General features: G+C 36.9%; 1 protein-coding gene across 3 annotated transcripts in view; it reads right to left on the bottom strand.

The window, feature by feature from the left end:
- C2cd3 (C2 calcium-dependent domain containing 3) overlaps positions 1 to 25,621 on the bottom strand; it is a 113,614-nt gene that overhangs the window by 69,204 nt on the left and 18,789 nt on the right. For all 3 annotated transcript variants that reach the window (XM_013511937.1, XM_013511935.1, XM_013511936.1), the window contains exons 4-12: positions 23,683 to 23,906; positions 22,377 to 22,624; positions 13,343 to 13,475; positions 12,752 to 12,862; positions 7,563 to 7,710; positions 5,723 to 5,877; positions 4,834 to 5,043; positions 4,251 to 4,363; positions 3,498 to 3,616 (exon numbers count right to left, since the gene is read on the bottom strand). In XM_013511937.1, the coding sequence (XP_013367391.1) occupies positions 3,498 to 3,616; positions 4,251 to 4,363; positions 4,834 to 5,043; positions 5,723 to 5,877; positions 7,563 to 7,710; positions 12,752 to 12,862; positions 13,343 to 13,475; positions 22,377 to 22,624; positions 23,683 to 23,906 (1,461 nt within the window). The remainder of the gene's footprint in view (positions 1 to 3,497; positions 3,617 to 4,250; positions 4,364 to 4,833; positions 5,044 to 5,722; positions 5,878 to 7,562; positions 7,711 to 12,751; positions 12,863 to 13,342; positions 13,476 to 22,376; positions 22,625 to 23,682; positions 23,907 to 25,621) is intronic.

Below are 25,621 nucleotides of genomic sequence, written 5' to 3'. Positions count from 1 at the left end.
ACCCTGGATGAAGCTGATTAGATGTACAATCTGCAGGCTATGTTTGCATTATTAGGGTAAAACAAAGTCCAAATTAGCCAAGAGTACCCAACAATTTGTATCAATAGTATTATTATTTTTTTTTGGCACCTGAGATCGAACTCAGGACCTTGCACTTGCAGGCAGGCACTTGTGCCACTGAGCTACATCCCTCAACAGTACTTTTGAATCAATCAAATTCTATTTAACAAAATCCATTAGGACTATATTAAAACAATATATTTTTAGTTTTTTATTAGAAGTTTTTAAAAATATATACAGTATAAATGAAAATAAAAAATTCTTCTTATACTCAATAGATAATTCTGTATATAGTTCATAATTAAATGAAACCTATATCCCAACTATAGAAAGTATATTTGCCCACTAATTCATCCTACTATTTCGAATATATTCCCTCTCCTCTGAACCAATTTGTTAAATAATTCATGTAATTTGCATTCTCAACTCCAGTGTTAAAAAGGAAAAAAATATACTATTTTAGTCTTTTTTTTGTTTTGTTTTGTTTTTTTCCAGTACCAGGAATCAAACTCACGACCTTGCGCTTGCCAGGCAGGTGCTGTGCCGCTGGGCTAAATCCCCAGCCCAAAAATCTACTATTTTAAAGCCAAATGGAGGTTCCTTCCCAGAAGCTTTATGGGAATATAGGGAATGGAGAAGTCAGCTACCTGTCTTAATCACAAGGTCACAGTATCCCTGGGAACAGCAGGTTTATGAGGGACCTGAAAAGATTTTTTGACCTGACTTAAATTTACTTATAGTGCTATTTAAAGTAACATAATATGTCGACAGGGAATGTATGTAAGAAAAGTCATTTTGTTCTTGGTCCACTCTTCTTTCTTTGTTTGTTTGAGACAAGGTCTTGCTGGGTAGTTCAGGCTGGCCTTGAACTCATTATGCAGCCCAGGCTGGCCATGAACTTGCAGCAATCCTGTCTAAGTCTCCTGAGTAGTGGGATTACAGGTGTGCACCCACCATGCCCAGTTGCTCTTGGTCCACTCTTACTGGTACAGTTTTACTATTTTTTTAGTTGTTTCTTTCAGTAGTTGTAGATTAAAGAAAGTTTCTATAGATCAAAGAGCAGATCTTCACGTAAAAACTTTCTAGGTGTATACAGTATAGGCTTGATATTTCAAAATGTTCAAAATGGAGATATTGGGCAATAGTAAATTATTTTAAATTGTTAAATGAGTATTTAATCCAATTAGATTACATTTTAAAACTTTAATGGTAATTAACACATACAAACTCAAAGTAATAGTAAGGATTTACCTGTTTATAGAAAAGAAATGCAATAAAGAGATTAAGGGTCCAAGTCTATTATTGTAAAAGTCACAGCTACTGCCTCGCACAGGAACAACTGGACTATTTTTAACTGTTGTACATCACTAAACGTTCTAAGGATATGTGTGAGAAATAGGTATCTTTCCACACTACATTTAAATATGAATTTTGTTCTCTGACAAACCAGGCAGAATATTATTTTACTTAATTTTACATAATTGAACAAACAATATTCAGCAATCCTTGGTTGAATAATTTTTTGTATAAATATAAAAATCTCAGATATGTGAAAATGTTTTTCACATCATACTTCTATTTTTTCAAAGCTTTCTAATTTTCAAGTTTTGAATATTCCATGTGATTTGATGTATTCTTACAGAAAGAGTAAGATAAAAACATTTAATAAGAGTAAATATATCTACTTTGCAAAAATTGGTATCTGACATTTGTGTGCTCTTACAAAGAGTACACAGGACATCTCTGTAGCAGTCAAAGATAGACTCTTCTTAAACTTAGATTTCAAGTTTTGAATTCCAGATGTAATGTGTTTTGTTACATATACAGTACATACTCTATCCTTAAGCATGCATATTTTTCAAACCTTTGAACAATATTATCAGATTCAGGATGATGGTATCTTTGGAAAATCTGTAGTTGTCCTCTATGGAAGACCAATGTTGAGATTCCTAGTGTACCGTCATGAAAAACTAGTAAAAGATAGTACATGACTATGCTTTAGTGGGATTTTCTGCAGGATTGGGATCATAAGCACATAAGAAAGCAGCTATTATTACAAGGATGGCTCCAAGGAAGAAGACAATGGTTGGTACAAAACCCTGTAGCTAAAAAAAAAAAGAAAAAGGCTAACAGTGTTGACAATACTATGGATAAAGAGGTTGTAAATCCTTTAAAAATATTATCTGCACACTTAATCACAGTAGCTATAACAAAGACTCCAAGTGACAAGATGAATGTTTCTTATCCTTACTGATTGTTTTGTATCTTTTAAGATCTTCTTAAAATAAATTCCAGCAAAGACATTTGAAAAACAGGGTGTGAGAACTACTATGAGGCCCACAAATTTTGAGCCAGCGAAGAGTTTTTAGAATGAAGCTTTTGTGAGTCGGAGGGCCACTGTGCACAAGCAACTTCTGCTATCAAAAGTACTAGGGAGAACTACTGGTACACACCTAACACTTTACTAAGCATAGACACGGAAAATAAGGCCACCATAGGAATATCCAACTGATACATGACCTGATAGGTAGCTGCATCTAGATTTGAGAGTGCCATATAGAGTAAATTATTCTCAAGAGTATATATCCATGATGGAATAGCAGGTGGTTTCCATAGGCTTATTAAGAATTTTATCATGTAGTACTCAATTCAGTGCTCTTAGACTACATTTACTGTCTTTGTAGATGACTAAAAGGTAGGCCACTATCTTCAAAAGTTCAGCAGTATAAGGCAGATAATTCATGTAAGAAGCTGAGCGTGGTGGCACACACCTGCACTCCCAGCACTCATGAGGCTAAGGCAGGAGGATCACTGCAAGTTCAAGGACAGCCTGGGCTACAAAGTAAGTTTCAAGGCCGGCCTTAACTGTATAGTGAAACCCTATCTCAAAAAGACAAAAAAAAGAGGTCCTTCTTCCTTTAAAGTCCTACAATAACTCATTGTTAGCACCAAACTGGTAGTCTGAGAGATCAAAATTCCCAAAGAAAGGTATGTTAGGTTGGCAGACAGTGTTTTATCTTCATTTGTCTTCCACGTGACTTGGCTGGCTGCCCACACCAGGTCCGCTACCGCTGCTGATGCCACCACGGTGCAGAGCCCAGGCACTTCTGAGTTCCTGGGGTCTCGCTTGGCTCTTTATTAGCTTGGGTGATCTTAAATATATTACTCAACCTTCACTAAATCTTAATTTCTTCATCTATAAAATGAAGATAATTATGTATCGAATTCACAGAATTCTTGTAACGATTAAATGAATACAGCTTTTAGTGTAATATCTGGCCTATAATGAACAACAGAGAAGAGCAATAATGATGATAATAACAAAAAGCATTAGAGTGCTTGAGCCTGGAGAAATCCCGACTTTAGGCAAAAATATAAGTATGCTCCACATCACTGACGTGAATAGTAAGGCAAAAGTCAAAAATCACATTTAGTACCTTTTTCTGAGGAGGCTGTTTTGCATAAATTTGGAAAGTGAGGTTAGAATTCCACCAGTGCTGTATCATTGAGCCATCAAACTGTACTGGAAACACAGATCGCTGCTGGAATTTCACCACTGTAAGAAGAACAAGATATATAGGCACAAGCATGTATCACACCATCCAAGCAAAGCCTTTATTTTCAATGCCTTCACACCATCCTCTCCCTTTCAAAGCTAAGATCTCGTTCAAGGAATCTAATCAGTGTGACTTCACAAAAAATAGTAGGTTGTAGGATTAAAAGAGCAGAGATAAAAGAGAAAACCCTGGATATAGTAGCAGAAGATAAACAATGCTATATTGCTTAGCTTTGCTATGATAAACGAAAGAAGCATATGAGCACAGGATGTGTATACAGACATTTATATACTTCACTGTCTTTAAGGTAATACAATTTTTAAAAAGACAAGTCAAATGAGTAAATTGTACAGTATATTAGTTATACCTTGGCAAAACTCTTAGAAAAGAAAGAGGAGAAAAATGGCAACAGCTGAAAGAACATGATCTAAACATCTAGTGACCCGCTGCCTTATATCAGCAGTCATAGTACTACTGGGCCAGCTTCCTCACTTTGAGGGCATCAGAGTAGAGTTACTTCAAAATTCTTTCTAGCTCTGGGTCTATGGTACTATGAAAGTCAGATGGATAATTAGGACTCAAAATTTCTTACAAAGTCAAAGTATCTAAGGAGTAAAAACCAGTCTCTCTTACTTCCATCTGTAACTTTACTGGAGGCAAGTCGAACAACTTCAGTGATCAAAGCTGTCTTTTCCAATCCACTTTTGGAAAACCCCACAGGAAAGTGATATTCCACAAAGAAAGTGCTAAAAAATAAACAGTGATTAAAAAAGAAACCAAATAATAACCCTACTTTCTGTCTGTCTATAAGTCCTGCAGCTCTTTGAAGATCCCATCCTGAGGCTCTTTGGTCCTCTGAGGGCATACCTCCAAAGTTTTCGTCCACCTTTTCTGAAGGAATGAAAGTTTTGTTTCTGTGTGCACCCATAGCACTCTTCATAGAAAACATCTGCTTTGGCCCCGAAAGCCCTATATTACAGACAGCTATTTAATTGTTTCTCTCTCTTGCTAAATGTAAGGTCTGTAAGCACAGTTCCCATCCTAATTTCTCCATATTCTCTTGTTTTTTGGATCTAGGGGAATTCAATATATTTTAAGCAACTGAATGATGCATATGAAATTGAATTACAAATTATAATGTGCTACATAGTTATTATTATCATGAAATATACTTTCCAAAAAGGTCAAATATACCTTTTTCATTTTAGAGACATACCGCTTTTTTACTGTTGTCAGCTTAGGTGGTTTCCCAGCAGAGCTTTTCTTGCCTGGGGTCATCTCAAGACCATCTACAGGAACTCCCATTGTCTCAATGATGATCCTGACAGAATGTGTCCTACCCAGAAGCGCCAGTCTGTCCACACTTAGTGTCATTACTTGGGCATCTTCTGGAGTTTCTGAAAGTAGCTGCGGTTCAGCCAGATCTCTGCAAGGAGTTCATAGAGACAGGCGGGCAATTAGAGGCTTAACATGAAACAATCCAGTTTTCACAGAAAGAGGTAGGGTGGCAAGCATCTTAATTCATAAGTTAAGTGGAAATGGCTTTAATTATCAGAATTTTGATCTAATGTACAATAAAGGAAATCTCAAAAAAAATAAAGGCTTATTATTTTTATAAAGCGTAGAAACTGATGTAATGTAATTAAGTTTTTCTAGTAAGGACAAAGAATTTATTCCAGTACCCACTACCCTAATACAACTATTACTATCATTTTTATGTATTGCTTTTCATTCCTCTTAAGCATATTTTCTAAATAGGTATGATCACAGTACATATAAAACCTCGTATTAACCATTTTAACTGTATGCATCTTTTCATGTTATTCCACTTTTAAGGATTTCAACGCTTATTGAGTTACTATTCATTTTTTTGAGGCAGGGTCTCGTTATGCAGTTCAGGTTGGCTTTGAACTAAAGGTGATCCTCCTAGCTCCCAAGTGCTGGGATTACAGGCGTGGGCCACCATGCCCAGGTGAGTTATTATAATTTAACTCTACTGTGTGTGTGTTGGGCAAACACAAGTATGAAATTTCACTTGAGGAAATATTATGAAAATCAGCTTCCTTTGCTTTTGCCAGTAATCAAGCATTCAGAGAGAGGCTCACTTGTTTTCCTTGCTTGCTGTCCTCTTCATCAGCTTATGATCTTTTGGCTCTAGAACCTTAGAAGATCTGCCAAGAGCTTTTGACTGATTCATTTTCTTAGCAGGGAAAATATCATCATCTTCACTTAGAAAATCACTGATGCTGTTATCAGATTTCTATGTGGGGGGAGAAACAAAAACAGACACTAAAAGAATTGCTCTGGGGATAGCAGTAAGGAAATATTCCTCTAAGACTAAGCAAGCTCTTCTTTGTATACATAACTTTCGCTTAAAAAGATAACAAAAAAGCTAGAATGCTTGAGCAGTGGATGAGGCTCTAGCATGGGTGAAGTTTACAGTAGGTAAAGGATAAAAATGGGAGATGCAGTTAGGAAGGTAAGTCAGGGTTAGGTTCTAATGCCATACTTAAGGCTATGAGACAGTGTGGACTAGTAGAAAAAATTCAGGGTTTATGTCAGATAGACTAGGGTGAGCATTCCAGTTCTGCTGCTTAATGAACATACTTAAAATTAACATCTTTAAGCTTATGTTTCATGATGTTTAAACAGAGATAATACTATCTCATGGGGCTAGTAAAGAATTAATTGCAATAATGAATTAAAAACACTTGGTACAGTTCTCAATAAATTAGGCATAATATGTAAAGGCTCTGGAATGTAAAAAATGGGTAGTAAATGGGTAGTAAAGAAATGCTTTCTTCTTTTCCTATAGATAATGTAGTATCCATGGTGACTGTTAAGGTAGGAAGTCATAAAATACTAGCAATTCATAATGTCTTTCCAATTTACTTCCTCCTCAGTTCCACTGCTGCCATTCTCTGGCTCTCTCTCACACCTCTAATAACCTAATAGTTCTGCTCCTGGCAATCATCCTCTCAGTTTGCTTCCTACATGGCTGCTAGGTTAAGATTCCTTTTTTTTTTTTAAGATTCCTAAAACACTGTTATGTCCTTTCTTCCCTTTAGACACTCACAATCTTTTATACATGCAGGCTGCACTGTGGTAGAGTCTGCCTTATCAATTTTTTTTCTACCCCAATTCTTTATTTCCTCTCTCTCTCTTTTTTTTCAGTGCTGGGAAATAAACCCAGGGCTTTACACATGGTAGGCAAGTGTTCCACCACTGAGCTACATTACCTAGCCCTTCCACGTAAATTTTCATGGAGTTAAAATGTATCCTCTTCAGTGTACAAATATGCTTTTTCTCTACTGGATAGGTCATTCTACTTCCTCTTCTTGGTCATTAATAACATCATCTTTCAAGTTTCAGTTAAAATGCTATGTTCTTTTCTTACAATCTCATGTAACAGTTCTCCCTATCTCCTCTGAATCCTTGTAGCCCTTATTGTCTAACCACTGAGCTGGAATAAACTAAGTTGTATTTTAGTCATCTTTTTCTGATATGGAAAAAAAGGAAAATCAGGAGTACTCTGGTTTGAATGTATCTGTCAAAGAATCATATGTTGAAAACTTGGTTCTCAGTGTGGTGATGCTGTTTTAAGGGCCAACGGAGGTATCTGTCATCTATAAGTAGAGGTGTTTCTGCAGTCTTCTGAATAAGTATCAGGCAAGGGAGGATCTCCGGTATACCTATATTAGTTCTTCCTCAGGATCCGAATCTGAATTTTGGCTCTAACATTTGCTATGTATCCTTGGACAAAGCATTCAATCTTACTGTCTCCTCATCTATAAAATGAAGATAATTCTTCTTCAGAATATCACTATGATTAAATAAGGGAAGGCATGTAAAATGAATAGCCTTCTACCTGGAAAGTTTGTCATGTTCATAACTACTGATATTATATAGACTTATGTTCCTGAAGCTTCAGATTCAATGACTTACAGGTGCCGTATAAAATAAGTTCTCCAGGAGACTCTGGTCATACTGAGGGTCATTCAGCTCACTGCTGCAATACACATCACTCCCAGGAGATGGGGAATCTGGAGGGGAGCCTAATCCATTCCAGCAATGATCTTTGGATAATTCAGCACTGCAGAGATATGAAAAGTAAAACAGAAGAACTATAACAGAAGTTTCACCAGAAATATTCTTCCTTTAGTAAAGATTTCTAAAGTTCTAAATCGGGAAGAAGATACGGTAAACAAAAGAATCACATTAAACAGAAACTGCTAGATAAATATTCACCAATTATAATCTACTTCCTGTGGGATGACAACAGCTAGTACTTAAAACCTACTACTGACACTGATTGTGACCTCTTTCATCTACTCAACAATGTTTAGTGGTCACCTATTATGTGCTAGATCCTGAATGACACAGAGATGGCTAAGATAACACAAACTGTACTCTTGTGGTGTTCATGCTTTAAGTAGGAAGAAAAAAGGTAACTACAATTCAAATAGGTAAATGTTGTATGTTGTTTTTATGGGAAAAAATGTCTAATTCATAAATATGCCCTCTTCCATTAAGCAAACATATGTATTTAGGATTTATTACGGCATGATTGGTTTTATGTGGGATATAAAAATGAATAAAAGACTTTACAACACATTTGTAAGTTAATAGGGAAGTAAGCATATCCATAAAACTATAAACTCAGAATTTTAAGGAATAATTTCACTTTTTCTTTTTAAAAGTTCATACCATTATGGAAGTATTTTAGAGTAAATTTTTTACTTTGTACTTTTTCTTTGGGGCCCTTGTATAAACTGAAAATTTTTTCTCAAAGTGATTATGTAACTATCTTCTTGAGAATTTAAGTAGAGCTGCTAGTTTGTAAGAGAAGCAAAGTAGAAAGAGCAATGAAATGCAGAGTTCAGTGCCAGATAGATAGTATTTAATAAATATTGTTGCTTTTATTATTAATAATAGATTTTCATTAAGAATTTATTAAGGCCATCAACATATTCATTAAGTGCTGTTACTGTAAGAGAAATAAAGCCAAAATATACACATACTTTGCCTTCAAGGAGCTCACACTTACAGGAACAGGACAAGATGTCCACTATCACCACTCTGGTTCAATATTGCTCTTAAAACATTAGCCAAAGCAATCAGCAAGAGAAATGAAAGGGATATGTACTGTACAGGAAATAAGAGTCTGGTGTGGTGGTGCACACCTGTAATCCCAGCACTCGGGAGGCTGAGGCAGAAGGATCGTTGCGAGTTCAAGACCAGCCTGGGCTACAAAATATGCGTAAGAGCCTCACTACAAAGTGAGCTCAAGGCCAGCCTGAACTGCATAGAGAGACCCTGTCTCAAAAAAGACAAAAAAAAAAAAAAAAAAAAAAAAAAAGGAAACAAAGAGGTGAAACTATCATTTGCAGATGACATGATCATTTTCATAGAAGACCCAGAAAATTCCACCAAAAGACTCCTAGAATAAGTAGCAGGACACAAATCCACACACAAAAATCAATAGTGTTCCTGTACACCAATAATGAACTCGCTGAAAAAGAAATTAGGAAAACAATACCATTCACAATAGCACCAAGACAAATTAAACACTTAGGTATTAACCTAACTAAGGAAGTAAAAGACCTCTATAATAAAAACTGTAGTACTCTGAAAAAGGAGGACATAAGAAAATGGAAAGATATTTCTTGTTCTTGGAGAAGCAGAACCAATTCAGTCAAAATGGCTATAGGTCCAAAACTGATAAACAGATTTAATCCAATCCCAATTAGAATATCAACAAGATTCATCAAAGAACTGGAGTTCATATGGAACCAGAAGAAACCCAAAATAGCAAAAGCAATTCTTGGTAAAAAGAACAAAGCAAGAGGCATCACAATTCCAGATTTGATGTTACATTACAAACGTAGAGTGAAAAAAATAGCATGTAGTAGCACAAAAACTTATAATAAAACAAATACAGGATGCAGAAACAACCCCAGGGAATTACAGTAGTATCTGATCTTTGACAAAGGGGCCAAAAACACACTGGAGAGATAGCCCCTTTAATAAAGGGTGCTGGGAAAACTGGATATCCACATGCACATTGCATCTAAACTCATGAGATGTATGGTGAGATATCATGTACTAAACTAAAATCAAAATGGATCAAAGATCTAAATAGAAACAAAGTGCTGAAGGATGTTTGAAATTCTTGAAGTCATAGGTTTAGATAAGAATTTTCTGAACAGAGCCCTTATTGCACAAGAAATAACATCAAGAATCCACAAATGCAATCGTATCAAATTAAAAAGCTTCTGCCAAGCAAAAGTAAAAACCAACAGAGTGAAGAGATAAACTACAGAATGGGAAATTTTTTTTTTTGCCAATGGACAGAAGACTAATGTCTAGACTACATAAAGAACTCTAAAAATTAGAGTCCCCCCACCATAAAGACTCAATTAAGAAATGGGCTACTGAATTCAAAGTTTAGAACTACAAATGGGCAATAAATACATGGAAAAATGTTCAACATCTCTGGCCATTAAAGAAATATAAATTAGGCAATATTGAGAGTCTATCTTACCCTAAAAAGAAAGAACAGCTATCATCAAGAAATCAAGCAATAATTGTTGGTGAGGCTGAGTGGGGAAAAGGCACCAGCCTGTACCATTGGTGGGAATGGAACCATCATTATGGAAATCAGTTTGGAGTTTACGCAAAAAACTAAAATTAGAAATTCAATTAACCCAGCTATTGAATTAACCCAGCTATTCAGGTATCTTCCTGAAAGAGTTAAAAACATCACATTACAGTGATACACGCATACCTGCGTTTGTAGCCCCACAATTCATAATAGCTAAATCTTGAAAGTGGCCTATGTGCCCATCAACACATGAATGGATAAAGAAAACATGGTATTTACACACAATGGAGTACAATGCTGCCATAAAGAAGGATAAACGAGTCATTTGCATGAACATGGATGCGCCTTGAGAACACGATGGTAAATGAAATAAACCAGACACACAAGCTTGACTATCACATGGTTTCTCTTATATGAGGAACTGAAAATATAAATAAAGCACAAAATAAAAGACAGATAATAGGAAAAAGGGAAACAGATCTTTTGCAAATGAGAAGGGGACCAAGAGATGGAGGGAGATCGAGGGAGAGGAGAAAGAGTGAAGGGGAACGGGATGAGAAAAGATTTGCGAGGTGTTATGCATATGTATGAACTCCCCTTAAGGAATATAATCATTATGTACTACAAACATATTGTAATAAAAAATAAAAAATGGAACAATAAAATTCACATACCATATAATTACCCATAGAATATGACCAATTCAATAGTTGTTAGTATACTCACAAAAAGGAAAAACTGTCAGCACAATTGAGGTCAGAAAATTTTCCTAACTTTAAAAGAAAATGTCACAACATTTAGCTATTATTACCTGCCAGCCCTCAGAAACAAATAATATACACCCTTTCTTTCACAGACTTGCCTATTTTAGATATTTCATATGAACTGAACCATAAGACATATATCCACTTGGGGACTGGCTTCTTCCAACTAGCATGTTTTCAAGGTTCATCCATACTGTACCATGTATCAGCACCTCATTTTTAAGGCCAAATAAGACTCCACTGATGGGTATTCTACATTTTAAAAATTCATTCACAACTGATACATCTCTGGTTTGTTTCTAATTTTTAGCCACTATGAATAATGCTGTTGGGTTTGTTCATACACACATTTTTATGTGATGTATGTGTGTGTATTTCCCTTGGGTATATACCTACAATTTGAATTATTGGAGTCATATGCTAAATCTATGTGTAACAGTTTAAGGAACTGACAGGCTCTTTTCTACTGTGGCTACATAAAGGATAAACTTGAGAACATTTTTAGGTAAATGGATGTACCCTGAGATCATAATTTAATTAATTAACTTATTTTTTGTCTTTTTGAAAGAGGATCTCACTATGCAGTTCAGGCTGGCCTTGAGCTCACTTTGTAGCCCAGGCTGGTCTCAAACTTGCAATGATACTTTTGCCTCAGCCTCCTGAGTGCTGAGATTACAGGCATGCACCATCACACCTGGCGAAAATTATACATATATATAAACAGGATAGCTAAAAGAGATATACTGTTAATTTCTCTTAATTCACTGAACAGAAAGGTTTGTGCTAATATTGTTTGGACAATATCTCATGCTTATATTTTGTAACCTGAGTAACTACTCTGAATATAACAATATACAATGTATTAATCATTGTTACTCTCCTATTATCTTATTTTGAAATTGTTTCATTTTTCTTCTTATAATAAAAAAAGTAAGACAAATACCAAATGATTATGTAGTCTTGCCACTTTTCTAAACTTTAACCAAATTAAACTAAGTTTAGTTTCTGAAAAATATTTTTCTCACTGCTCAGTAACTCAGCGTATATTGCTTTTAACCTCTATGCCCTACTACTTTCCCAAGATAGGTACAGAATCCTATGCAGAGACAATAAATAGATGAGGCTGGTGTGAGGGGACATATTAGTAATAACAGTAACAATAACAGTTTCTAATAATCAAACTACTATGTGTCAAGCATGGTGTTGACTGCTTTATGTGTATCATTTCTATTTCTCCTAACAATTTTGCAAAGTTATGAATAATTCTAATTTTATTGGTTCCTTTGAAGCTGAGATACCTGCTTAAAAATCATACCACCATACCCAATAGATCTCAAATTTCAGCTTGAGTTTGAATGCTATCTTCGTCACCCTATGCTGTCACTGGTGGTGGGAAAAAGAGTTGGGAGATAAGAAGGGAAAGTTGACTGCAGACATTTCTGTAAGTGAAGCCTGGAAAAAAAGGATAAAGACTGGTTCTTTATTTAGTAGGCAACAAGTTGTAGTTTAAAGAATAGGAAAGAGGACTTGGTCAGTGTAAGGAAGTTTTGCTCTAAAAAGATGAATCTAACAATGTATTCAATGAGTTGGAGAAAGAATTAAAAAACAAGAAAGCTAGTAAGCTAGTTACCAGCACTTGCATGGAGCTGGATGTGTAACTCAGTGGCAAAGTGCTTGCCTAGCATGTGCAAGGTCCCGTTTGATACCCAGCATCACACACACACACACACACACACACACACACACACACACACATGAGCACTTACCTGCCTAATAGTAGCTGTATGGCTCTAGTTTCAGTTTTTGTATCATGCTTCCTAAATGTATGTTCTGTTGGAGAGAGCACTTGATCTTCTATGTGACCTTTAAGTTGATTCCTAGAAGACAAGGTCTGATTCTAAGGTGTGGAAAAACATTTCTCATTGAGTGGTTAACAGATAGGAAAAATCTAAGTCATGATTAACTGAGCTAAGTAAAAATAGATGGGGCTAGTCTGACACAGAAAACTTAACATACTTTAGATTTAACTGCCTTAACTACATATAAAACTTGACGTTTTGCAAGTCTCTTTCCTATACCAGAATCACATTTCATTTCTGTAAAGGAGGGAAAAACATCCCTACCATCTTATATAAAACCATTCCAATTCACAGAGAGCAAAGAATTAACTCAGACACATATTTAGCAAGTATCAATGTTAGGACAAGATTTCGAGTATCTTAAATTCCTACTTTAGGCTTCTTTCCCAATTTGCTAAACAGTTCTAAGGCTATGCAGTTCATAACCTGACAGAAAACACAGGTTAACAACTATCAAGAAATGAACAGTTTGGTTTCAAGTCTAACCCTGTAACTTACTGTGCTGATGATGTAAGAGAATCTTCCTTCACAGGAGGATGAACCTTGTCCAGCAACATGCTAGTATCCGGGCTTGATTTCATTGCAGAAATCACCATGGCATTACGCAGTTTATTGCCTTGTTCTAACAGAGCTAAAGGGACCAACATAGGAAAAAAAATCTGAAATCTAGCAGAAATACTTGCAATATGCAATATGTTTTCCTCTATCATAGGACTTGCCACAAGGTAATGGCTTCCGTACCTGCCTTCCTCACCAGTTTGAGGATTCCTTACCAACATTCACGTAACAACAGATGCCTGCTGAGTTTCTATTTGTGCCCTGTCTTAGATGCTAACATCACATCAATGATAAAATCCCTATTCCAGAGACTGAGCTTCTTTGGCAGTCATTATATCCCCACGCATTCAACTATTCCAACTGGTATTTGTATGTAATAAAGTTAGTCACACCTATAATTTATTTTTATATCCAGATAACTTACTGAACTCTTATTGTGTAAGAGTTTCAATGCCATTCTTAACCAAGGAATATGTCAATATCACCTAAAACTTTAGAAGCCATAGTGATACCTATAATTTTCCAAGTTTATATATTTATGAATGAAGAAAAGAATGGCAAAAAACTTCCACGACTCACCCAATATCATACAGCAGATTAATAGAAAAGGTGAAATAAAACCCAATGCTTCAGACTTTCCGACAGGTAAAAGTTAACCTGTTCCTCAAGTAATAGCAACAATAGCAGGCAACATTTATTGAACCTTTAGCATGTGGCAGGTAGTACCCTAAGTACTTTGCAAGTATTAATTTACTTAATCTTCCCAATGTGTAGTACTTCATTTTCTAGGTGAAAAAATTGAGGCAGAGAAGATAAGTAACTTGCCCAGGCTATATACATGAACAAAAGTTTTTATAGTCTACAATTTTAGTCAAAACTATTAGAAAATTCCAGAATACACAATCCATAAATTTTAAATTGTGTGCTGTTCAGAGTAGCATGATGAAATCTTATGCTGTCCCGTCCTGGATAGGAATCATCCCTTTGTCCAGTGGTATCCATGCTGTGTGTCCCACCTGCCTGTTTGCCACATATCACAGTAGCTATTTCAGTTATAAGTTCTAAGGTCACTGTATCACAGTGCCTGTGTTCGAGTAACTCTTTTTTTTTTTGTCTTTTTGAGACAGGGTTTCACTATGCAGTTCAGGCTGGCCTTAACTCACTTTGTAGCCCAGCCTGGCATCAAACTGGAGCAATCCTCCTGACTCAGGCTCCTGAATGCTGGGATTATAAGTGTGCGCCACCACACCTGGCTACTCTTATTTAATAATGGCACTAAAGCACAAGAGTAGTAATGCTAGCAATTTCATTCTAGTATATTATTATAATTATTCTATCTTGTTATTAGTTATTATTGTTAATCTCTGACTGCCTAATTTATAAATTAAACTTTATCATAGATATATACATAAAGGAGCCGGGCATGGTGGCTCACGCCTGTAATCCCAGCACTCGGGAGGCTGAGGCAGGAGGATCGTTGCAAGTTTGAGATCAGCCTGGGCTACAAAGTGAGCTCAAGGCCAGCCTGAACTGCATAAGTGAGGCTCTGTCTCAAAAAGACAAACAACAACAACAACAAAACAACAAAAAAATATATAGTATATATAGAGTGCAGTACTGTCTAGTTTCAAGCATCTCTTGAGCATTAAAGGGGGCTCCTGTACAAAGGGAATGAGTTTATACCCTATGTTTTTAGTCACTGTATTTTCTATAATCCTTAATTTAGTTCTCAGGCTTTTTCTTCCTCTAGTACTGAGGACTGTACCTGGAGCTTTCACAATGAGCTACATCCACAGTCCTATCTCTCTCTCTCTCTCTCTATCTATCTATCTATCTATCTATCTATCTATCTATCTATATCTCTATTGAGACATGGTCTTGCTATGTAGTTCAGGTTGCCCTTGAACTCACTATGTAGCCCAGGCTGGCCTTGAACTCACAGTGATCCTCCTGCCTCAGCCTCCCAAGTGCTAGGATCACAGACGTGCAGCACCACACCTGGCCACAGTCCTTTTTTAATTTTGAATTTTCATTCACGGTCTCATTAAATTCCTAAGTTCTCCAGGTTAGGCTCAAACTTGTGATCCTTCTGCCTAGGGGGGCTTCTTTTAAAAGCTGAGGGCAATGTTGCAAGGGTATTATTACAAGGAACATGGAAAGTATTATTTTCTTGAGACTTCATAGCTGCTTAAATGGTAAGACTAGCAACAGAGTATTTACCTCCTAAAGTTTTATAACTTCTGGAAATAAAATATGGTGGTTAGGTCAAGAAACAAACAGAAAACCCACCAAAATATGCCAAATGGATCCATAAACATCTATTATTTTGGTAGTACAGACATAGCAACATAGCTTAAAAACTATTCAGAACCTTAAATATCGTATGTTCAATGTATGATGTGAAAACATAGGTAAATCAAACAAAATAATGACCACCCATTGTAGTAGACAGAATTCTAAGATTGTACCCCCAGCCAAGCTAGGCGTGGTGGTATGCGCTTGTAATCCCATCACTCTGGAAGGCAGAGACAGGAGGATTGTAAGTTTGAGCCTAGCTGGGGCAACTTAAGAGACTTAGTAAGACCCTGTCTCAAAAAATGTAGAAGACTGGAGATGTAGCTCAATGTGAAAGCCTGGGTTCATTCCCCAATACTGAAAAACAAGAACAACAAAAACCAAAAACAAAAAAAAAACTTAGATGGTTCCCCTAAGATTCCCAGCCCTGGTGTATACGTACCTTTTCCTAGTGATTCAAACAATCATCTAAATATTGTTGCAAAGAGATCGTGAAGATGTAATCAAGGCTCCAAATCAAGTCAATTTTAAGACAGGGAGACTAAAGTAGCTCAGTGGTACTGTTCTTGCTTAGCATGTGCAAGGGCCTGGGTTTAATACCCACTACTGGTGGGCAGGTCGCTATCTTGCAAGGGAAAAAAAAGACGGGGGACTATCTTGCGAGGCCAGATTTAATTGCATAAACCTTTAAAAGCAGTTTTCTCTGGCTGGTTGAAGGATACAAGTCACAGATTTGAAGCGTGTGAAGGATTCATCACTGCTGACTTGAAGAAGGCAGAGGTTTAAATGCATGTGGCTTGCAGGAGCTCAAAGTGGTCCAAGGCTGACAGCCAGCAATGAAAGGGAATCTGAGTGCTATTACTGCAAGGAACTGAATTCTGTCAGCAATAAAAATAAGCTTGAAAGTGAATTTTTCTCCCGAACCTTCAGATCAGAACAGCTTGGCTGACACCTTGATTTTGACCATAAAATCCTATCATGCCATGTATTTCTAATCTACAGAACTGTGAAGTAATAAATGAGTTTTGTTTTAAGTGATAAGTTTGTGGCAACTTGTTATGCAGCCATAGAAAACTAATGTGTCTACTAAGGTCACTAGCCAGATTCTTAACACTTTGACATCTTAAAGTTTTTATGTAGGCATACATATGCCTACACATACATTTTGGTTTTCTTTTGTGAAAACTGCAGATTGTGTACACTGCTTTCTAACTATTTTTTCATTTAACATATTAAATTTTTTTCTGTCAGTAAATAATGGCTACACAGCATTATATTCACAATTCAATGTATCTTTTCTATTTTTTTTTGTTTTGTTTTTTTTTTTTTTTTTTCGGGTACCAGGAATTGAACTCACGACCTTGCACTTGCCAGGCAGGCGTTGTGCCGCTGAGCTAAATCCCCAGCCCCTGTATCTTTTTTATTAAAAGGAAAAAAAACTTTCTTTGGGATTCAGCTGGAAAATGACTGGCTTGTTTATTTACTGAGAAAAGGTGGGGAAAATATAGTTTCCTAGAATTAGAAATTTGGCGAGAATCTGTTTTCCAGCTAAAGAAACTTAGTCTACAGCAGGAAACCTTTTTCCTTTTGGTTTCTAGTTGATACTTATTTGATAGAGCTTAAGATTCTTTAATGGGGGGCTGGGGATTTAGCTCAGCGGCAAAAGCGCCTGCCTGGCAAGCGCAAGGTCGTGATTTTGGTTCCTGGTACCGGAGAAAAACCAAAAAACAAAAAAACCAAAAAAAAAAGATTCTTTAATGAGGTGGGTGCACTAAATAAACACATTATGAATAAAGAGGTAAATGACAAGTACTTATCAATAATAGACTCCATTGGGTTCTAGGGTCATGCAGAAAAGATTTTTCTTCTATACCCAAAATATTCCTAAAGAGCTAATAGTCTTGCTATTTTATTGTGTAACCATTCCAATTATCACTTCCTTAAAGCAAAATATTTCCCCTGTGCTCTCAGAGCTCCCAGTATTTAACTCTACCAAAGAATTTATCATGCAGTGTTATAAATGTTTATAGCAATCAATCAATTTACAGTGCAGGGATTAGCTTTTGTTGTTCATTATATTCTTGGTATCTGGTATAGTATCTGGCCTATATCAGAAACCTCATAAAATGTTTTAATGAAGACTTTTAATTGCTGCATGCATCACACAATAATTGCAGTGAATCTGCTTCTGAGTCTGTGTCCTTCACTAAACTGAAAAGGGCAGGAACTGAAACATTTATCATCTCAACCTTAAAATTAAAAACAATGACTGCTAATGAGACAGGTATGTAAAAGATACTCGAATTGAATTAAGCTTATCTTTCAAACACCGAGCCTGACATATAACTTAAGGATACTGACCTTTCTTTTTTTTTAATACCAGGAATCTAACTCACGACCTTGTGCTTGCCAGGCAGACCCTATACTGCTGAGCTATATCCTCAGCTGAATTAAGTTTATCTTTTATCCCTGTTATGTAAAACCCCTCTCTTAATCATTTACACCTGAGGGGGAACTGGTACTTAAGACACTTCCTAAAGCAGGTTTTATAAAGGAATTGATTAAGACAAAAAAGAGAAATCTAAGCACACTAACCCATTCATTGGCCTCCAAGTGGTTTCACTGTTGAAAGAGCTATTGTTTAGAAAAGCTTTTCTAAAGGCTAAGTTGGCAAGATGAATATCTTCTCTTGATTTTTCAAGGAGAAACTGGTACCCTACACAAGAGCCATCATATTTCCCTTGTTTCCTATGTGCCAGTGGCACAACCCCTACTAAACAGTGGAGGTATAAGTTTCTGATTTTTCTTCCAACTCTCTGCTATTTATTCTAAAGCCCAACTCTGAGAAGCAGAAAGTATAGTTGATCTGTCATAAATACTAGCTGGCTCACTGATTCAGCTCTGTATGTCAGTATAATGACGACCAGGAAGATAATTTGGTTTATGTATTTGCTGTATTCTTCCCAAAATCTCAGTTTTTTAGTGCTACTGAAACAGCCCATTTAATCTTAGGCCCCAGAACCTTACGGGTGAAAGAAACCTTTAAAGATTACATCCAAATTCATGAGTGTCCAACCCTTTGGCTTGCCTGGGTTGCATTATCTTGGGCCATGTATAAAACATATAATAGAGTTAATATATATAAATAAATACTAGGTTGAAATACTATTATTGGTAATCACTGTTTTACTTGCTGTTATGGTTGAGATACAGAATGTCTCCCCAAATTCTCAGGTGCATAGAGCTGGAAATTTTGGGGGGGGGCATTCTGCTCATCAGTGGACTCATCCATTAATGAGTTCTGCAGCTGACTGTGCTGCCAGGAGGTCTGGTTGTGGGGGACCAGAGGTGTGACATGGAAAGGTGTATCTCCCTCCCTGGCTCTTCCTTTCTCCATCTGCTTCCTGGAAGGTCTCAGGCGAGTAGCATTCCTTTGCCGTGCTCCTCTGTCATGCCATTTCCGCCTTGGAGCCTGCAGACTATGGACTAAAATTTCTAAAACCATAAGCCCAAATAAACTCCTCCTTTAAGTTATAGGTGTCGAGCATTCTGTCCCAGCAATGAGGAAAGTGGCTAAATCACTTCCCATGTTGCGTGAGTGTACCTAACATCTGATACACGTGGGCTTCAATTCCACTGACAGTATGGTGGGCACAGGAGGCGGAGTTAGCACTGCACCGGGCCCTTCCCTATATACCATTTTATTGTTGCCTACACAGTCCAAGCTTCAGCACCGTGCAATCAATTCATGGAAAATACTGCTAAAAATCACATAATAACATTAAAAGCTTATGATTTTGTGGTGCTGCACTGCTAGCTATCCAGGTCCTCAGTCATTCTGTGGGCTATAGGATGGATATACCTGATTCAACAAAAAGTATAGAAAGCTACTGGCCTGTAACTGTTCACAGTGGCACAGATTCACAATCATTTAAAGCGGTCCTCTCCCATTACTGCACATGTCAGACTATTAACTCAGATGGAGCCACTATCGGGGCTTCATCTTTAAGTTCACTGAAATTGTAACTGTTACAGAAGAGGCTGCATGTTGGCAGCCTAGGGGTTGTTGCAAGCATATTTTGTTTGGCTTGGGCAACTGGCCAGCAAAACTGACTTAAAAAAAAGCAGGCAGGCCCAGGTAAACAACTAACCTACAGTAGAATGAATCACAAGGTTTCACCTCTTAGAATCTAAGACAGCAATGAACAGGAGCTAAGAAGTAGCTGCCTCTTTTGACAGGGCACAAGTTCCCCAACTCTGCCCATGTCTTCATTTTAAAATGGAGATAACAATCCCTACTTCACATGGTTTTTTAAGATTCTGTATGTAAGGCATGTGAGATCTCTTGGTGGTCCCTTTTACCAGCCTAATTATTCTTCTTAGAAGTATCTCAATCCCCATCACCTGGTGCATAGGATTGAACTCATGGCTTCCTATGCGGTAGGCAAGTGCTCCACCACTGAACTATACCTCCAGCCCTTATCTTCTTTAGATCTTTAATGCTGCCTTCTTAATGAGGCCTTCTTTTGCTAACCTATGTAAAATTAACATCCTTCCTTTGCCTCTTTGCTTCATTTTCTCCACTGCCACCATCACCACTTACTACTACACATTATTTATCTAGTTTATCATTTGTCTTCCTACCAAGAAAAATAAGATCCATAAGGTAGGAGTTTGTCTTTGTTTTAATTTTGAACAGCTGTATTCCTGACACAGGAAAGTGCTAGATATTTGGTAGGTGTTGAATAACCACTTAATGAGCAAATCAGTATCTTTCTCAAAGTGTGGTACCCAAGTCCATATACAAATATCACAAGTGTGAAATGACCAGTGCTGAGTATAGTGGGACACTTTTCTTTCTTGTTAATGGAGTCTGATGTTAACATATTTCATTGGAAAAAATATGACCAGAATGTTTTTCTTTATTTAAAAAATGTATTTGGTTGGGTATGTAGCTCAGGGGTACAACACATGCTTAGCATGCATAAGGTGCTGTGTTTGATCCCCATGACCACAAAAAGCTAGAACAAAAAGAAATATCCTTACTAGTGGAAATTATGTGGCCAAGTAGTTATTTAAAAGTCCTTTCTCTAAGTGGTACAATATAATACTTTGGCAATTTTACTTGTAGAGATGGAGACAAAATTCCTGTCATGCTGTTGATGTTACAGAGTTAATATGGTTGACCATTACAGGTTAAGGTAAGTCAACTGCCTTTATTATACCACTCCTATTTCCTTTTTTATTTCACTGTACATACTTACATAGGTAAACGGTCTTTTTACTTCTATTTGGCCACAGCAGAATTTAATTCCCAGACTTAAGATCAGCAGTTAAGATCAGCTGCTGTGCACTCAATTTTTCTATTAAGACTAACGACTTTCAGAATGTCAAATGAATTTGGTACTACTCTCTCTACAGTGGTATGACTAAATTCTGCTGCTAAGATAAAAACCTGTTTTTCATATGCCTTGAATTATCTGAGGAAAAATGAGGACCTATTTTCTTCTACGATAAAAACTTCATACCCAGGTTTCTTTTATATAACTCTGTCCCCAAACCTGCAATCATAAACACTTGATTTATTTTAGTTTTGTGATGCTGGGCATTGCACTCAGGGCATAGTGTCTGCTTGGCAAACAATTTACCACTGAATTAGACCCTGACTCTAAGAATCTAATTCAGAAGTTACTTGGTTGGTTTACATGGATAGAACTACAGAACCTTTTGTTAAATGAATTAAGTCAGGTACAGACAGGCAAATACCACACCTTTTCATTTATATGCAGAGCGTTAAAAGTCCATCTCAAAGAAGCAGAGAATGGATAACAGTTTCCAAAGCCTATGAAAAAATATGGGAGAGACTGTGCAGGGGAGGGGCTGGTTAATGGGTACAGGGATGTAGCTGGATGGGAGAAATAATTTCCAACATTCTATAGCATGGTGGTGAACCTATAGCACGTGTGCTACTGCAGGTACATAGAGCCCTTTCTGCTGGCATGTGAACCAAGTGTAGGAGTTGTTTTTTTTTCTAAACTAAAACCTCAGTATTCAGGTTTAATTGCAGTATTGGCATTTTGTAATAAATAAGTGGGCTCTGGGTTGCAGTTTGGGTAGTTGGTCTCTAAAGGGTTCACCCTCACTGTCCTATAGCATCAATAAGGTAACTGTGGTTGACAGCAATTAACTGAACATTTCAATACAGCCAGTAGAGGGGATTTTGAATCTTCCTAACACAAAGAAATGATAAATGTCTGGGGTAGGGGTGGAGGGGGGATATGGCTCAGTGGCACAGTGCCTGGCTGGCAAGGGCAAGGTTAGTTCAATTCTGGGTACCATTTAAAAAAAAAAAAAAAAGGTCTGGGGTGATAGGTATATCAATTACCCTGATTTGACCATTACTATTACATGCATGTGTTGAAATATCACCTTGTACCCTACAAATATGTGTAAGTACTATGTAGCAATTAAAGGTAAAAATTAAAAAAAAAAAAAAAGAAGTTGCTCGGTGTTTCAATTGGACTGTCATTAAATGAGAGGTTCTAGAACACAGCAAGGCTTCTCACTTTTATTTGGATCTCTAGTTCAAACAGAAGTTTTGGCTCTTTTTGTAGACTGGCTAACAAGCACCACAGTCCCATAAATATAGCTTAGTCTCAGTTCACAAATATATACGTACCTGAAAGCAGGTCTTTGGTAGGACGGTTGTTTGAAGAAAGAACACACGAGTCACTGTGACTCTTCACAGCTATCCTAATTTGAGGCTGGTACTGAGTACTGTCGGGAAGGGATATCTGCTTCTGTGGCACTTTGGCTTCTACAGCTATACACTCTAAACTCTGTCCAGAATTAAGATGGTGCTGTAGCCCAAAGAAAGAATCCTTTATTGTATCAGAGTTCTCTGCAAAGTACAAGTGGTCCTTCCCCCTGTTTTAAAAAAATGAAAATATCAGCAGTGTATAATCCATTATGGTAACATTCCACTTTGTCAGAGCCAGGAGGAGAATCAGTGATGGCAATGTAGCTTGGACTTCGAAAAAGATGGCTTATTTGTAAGTTTTTTTTTTTTGGTTTTTCTCCGGTACCGGGAACCGAACTCACGACCTTGCGCTTGCCAGGCAGGCGCTTTTGCCGCTGAGCTAAATCCCCAGCCCCAAGATGGCTTATTTGTAATGTGACTTTGTAAATCTGATTGTCATTTCCTAAACTGAAGGAATTGATGCTGTACCTACATTTGTAGAGTCGTACCTTAAATAAAACAATAAAATAGGAGTTCAACATGAAAAGGCTTGGGGAAAGGATCAGCACAAAGCCTGACACAAAGCAAATGATTCATAAATAATTACATAAAAAAACAAGATCGAATAATTTTATCCAGTGTTTCACAAAATAATGCTTTTTCCCTCTTTTCTATATGGATATCTGTCATGGCTCATGGCATCTGTGTTTTTCTTTTTTGTTTTGTGGTATTTGAGAGTTTTCACAATGAGGTACATCCTCAGTCATTTTTATTTTTTATTTTGAAGACAGGATCTCACTGAGTCAATAAAGTTGCCCAAACTGGGCTCAAACTTACAATCTTCCTGACTCAGCTTCCCAGAGTGCTGGGATTACATGTATGTACTTCCATGCACAGCAGTAGCATCTGTGTATCTGTCATATTTATTTGTATAATGGCTTCTCCATTAGATTGTGCATAGTCCTTGAAAACAGAAATTGTGTTGTTTGGATTTTGGCGCTGGATGTGCTAAACATACACTGTATCACTAAGCTATACCCAACTCCAGCCCCAGGAACTGTGTCTTATTAATTTCTATGCTCAGTGCCTGTATAGAACTAGGACCATAGTGAGTGTTTGTTATCTGCTGAATGAGTGTTACTTCTCTCTCCTTTTAGTTTATCACTTAACCACAAATGAAAGGCAGAAATCATGAGTACAGAGGGAGTTAGCTGACAGACTGACTGGTATTAGGTGTGGTAATTACCTTGGTGTGCTTGATCTACTACTGTTGGCTGCTAATTCTTTTCTATCAATTTTGACGGTGGGTATCCCATGAGACCTTGATGGAATCAGAAATTGGGTACTGCTGGGTTCTGTATTCTTTCTGTATTCCTGCTCAGATAAATGGCCATTTTGTGTCTTGTCAGTGTGATGAAGAGGACTATAGCTGTCATAAGTTTCTGAGAGAGGTTCCAGGGCAAGTGAGACCTGAAAGAAACATATCAGAAATTTTCTTTAGCATCAATTAATTTTAAAAATCCATCAACTAATTTTAAAAATCCTAATTTTAAAGATTCTTTAGCATCAACTAATTTTAAAAATTTGATATAAATTAACATCCTCCATTCCTTATAAGATTAAGTCTAATTTTCTGCCTCAGAAACTGCATCTCTCACTATGTGCCCTGCCTTCATATCTGTCCTAGACAGACAAGTTACTTAAAATTCTTTAAATGTGCCTCAAATTTCATTGCTTTGCATATGTAACTTACTCCTCTATTAATTATTTACACCTAGGTAGAGATGTTATATTCATTATTTTCTTTATGTTGCTACTTATTTTCTATCCAGCACTATAACCACCAATTACTGAATACTTCAGGTCAGGAACTGTGCTAAACTATTACAGTCTTATCAGGAAAATATATTACAATAATTTGAAGATTAAAAAAAGAGACTTAGAAAAGATACTTGCAACTTTTATTTATTTATCATCTTGATTTGATTATGAATTCCTTGAAGGCATGAGCCATCTTCATTTTTCTTTTTGTTTGTTTTTTGAGACAAGGTCTCACTATGTAGTTCAGGCTGGCCTTGAATTCACTATATAGCCCAGGCTGGCCTCGAATACACTGTGATCCTTCTGCCTCAGCCTCCAGAGTGCAGGGATTACAGCAGTGTGCCACTAATCCCAGTTCATCTGCATTTTTCTATAGACTAATTAGTACCACATGTGTGACACTCAAATCTAATATGCCTATTGGCCTGATGAATAGAAGAATGACAAAGCTTTCTTTCTGCATTCTTACTGTTAGCTGCTTGAGAAAAATAAGTCCCTAGTTCTATGTTGGGGATTAAACAGGGCAAGGAGGGACACCAACACGAAAAAATAGGTTTCTGCTGGGCATGATGGCAAGTGCTTATAGTCCTAGATATTTGGGAGGCAGAGGCAAGAAGCTTGCTTAAGCTGAGGAATTTGGGGCCAGCCTGGACAGATGGCAAATCCTAGTCTAAAAGATTTATTTTTTTTATTATTTCATCCTATGAGTTCAAATACAATATTAAAACACTTTTCAGTCCTCTGAAAAGCTCAATGGAGAAAAACCTAATGGAGGAATAAAAAATAGAGCCTAAAGCAAAACACTGAGATGAAATTAAAGAGTATACTCCTAGACAAAAGAACAGCAGTGCTGAAAGTTTAATTCCAGTGACAAAGAAAGCAGAAGGAATTGCTTAAGCAGCCAGAGACAGTCAAAAAATGATGAATAGCCTACCCCAAAAATGAAAAAAATTGCAGTTAGATGTTTTAAGCAATCTCTGGGAAGATCAATGGAATATTTTGTGCAGAGAAACTGCCAAGGCATCAATTCAATACAATATCCTCACAAGGAGAATTCTGAGCAGGTACGAAGAAATATAAAATATTTCAGATCTATTCATCATCCAGATTTTCCTACAAAAATAAATGACAGGGATGCATAGGATGGATTCTTCGTGATCACTGTAATTTCATCAGTTAAAATACTGGCTACTCAAATGCAAGCGTCAGGAAGAATTCCATTACCATTCATTGCTTGTGAAAGACTGCCACTGAGCTCGAGGAATAAAGGTCACATTCCTGATCTTAATAATAATCTGCTGAGTGGCCACTAAATATTGCTTTTGCCCTAAGCCGATCTGAACCAGTAAAAAAACCAACTTATA

This window comes from Chinchilla lanigera, unplaced genomic scaffold (assembly GCF_000276665.1).
Source record: "Chinchilla lanigera isolate Chin_1 unplaced genomic scaffold, ChiLan1.0 scaffold00013, whole genome shotgun sequence".
Classification (NCBI taxonomy): Eukaryota; Metazoa; Chordata; class Mammalia; order Rodentia; family Chinchillidae; genus Chinchilla; species Chinchilla lanigera.
Note: the sequence above shows the minus strand (reverse complement) of the source record. Positions and strands in the feature narration are given on the sequence as shown.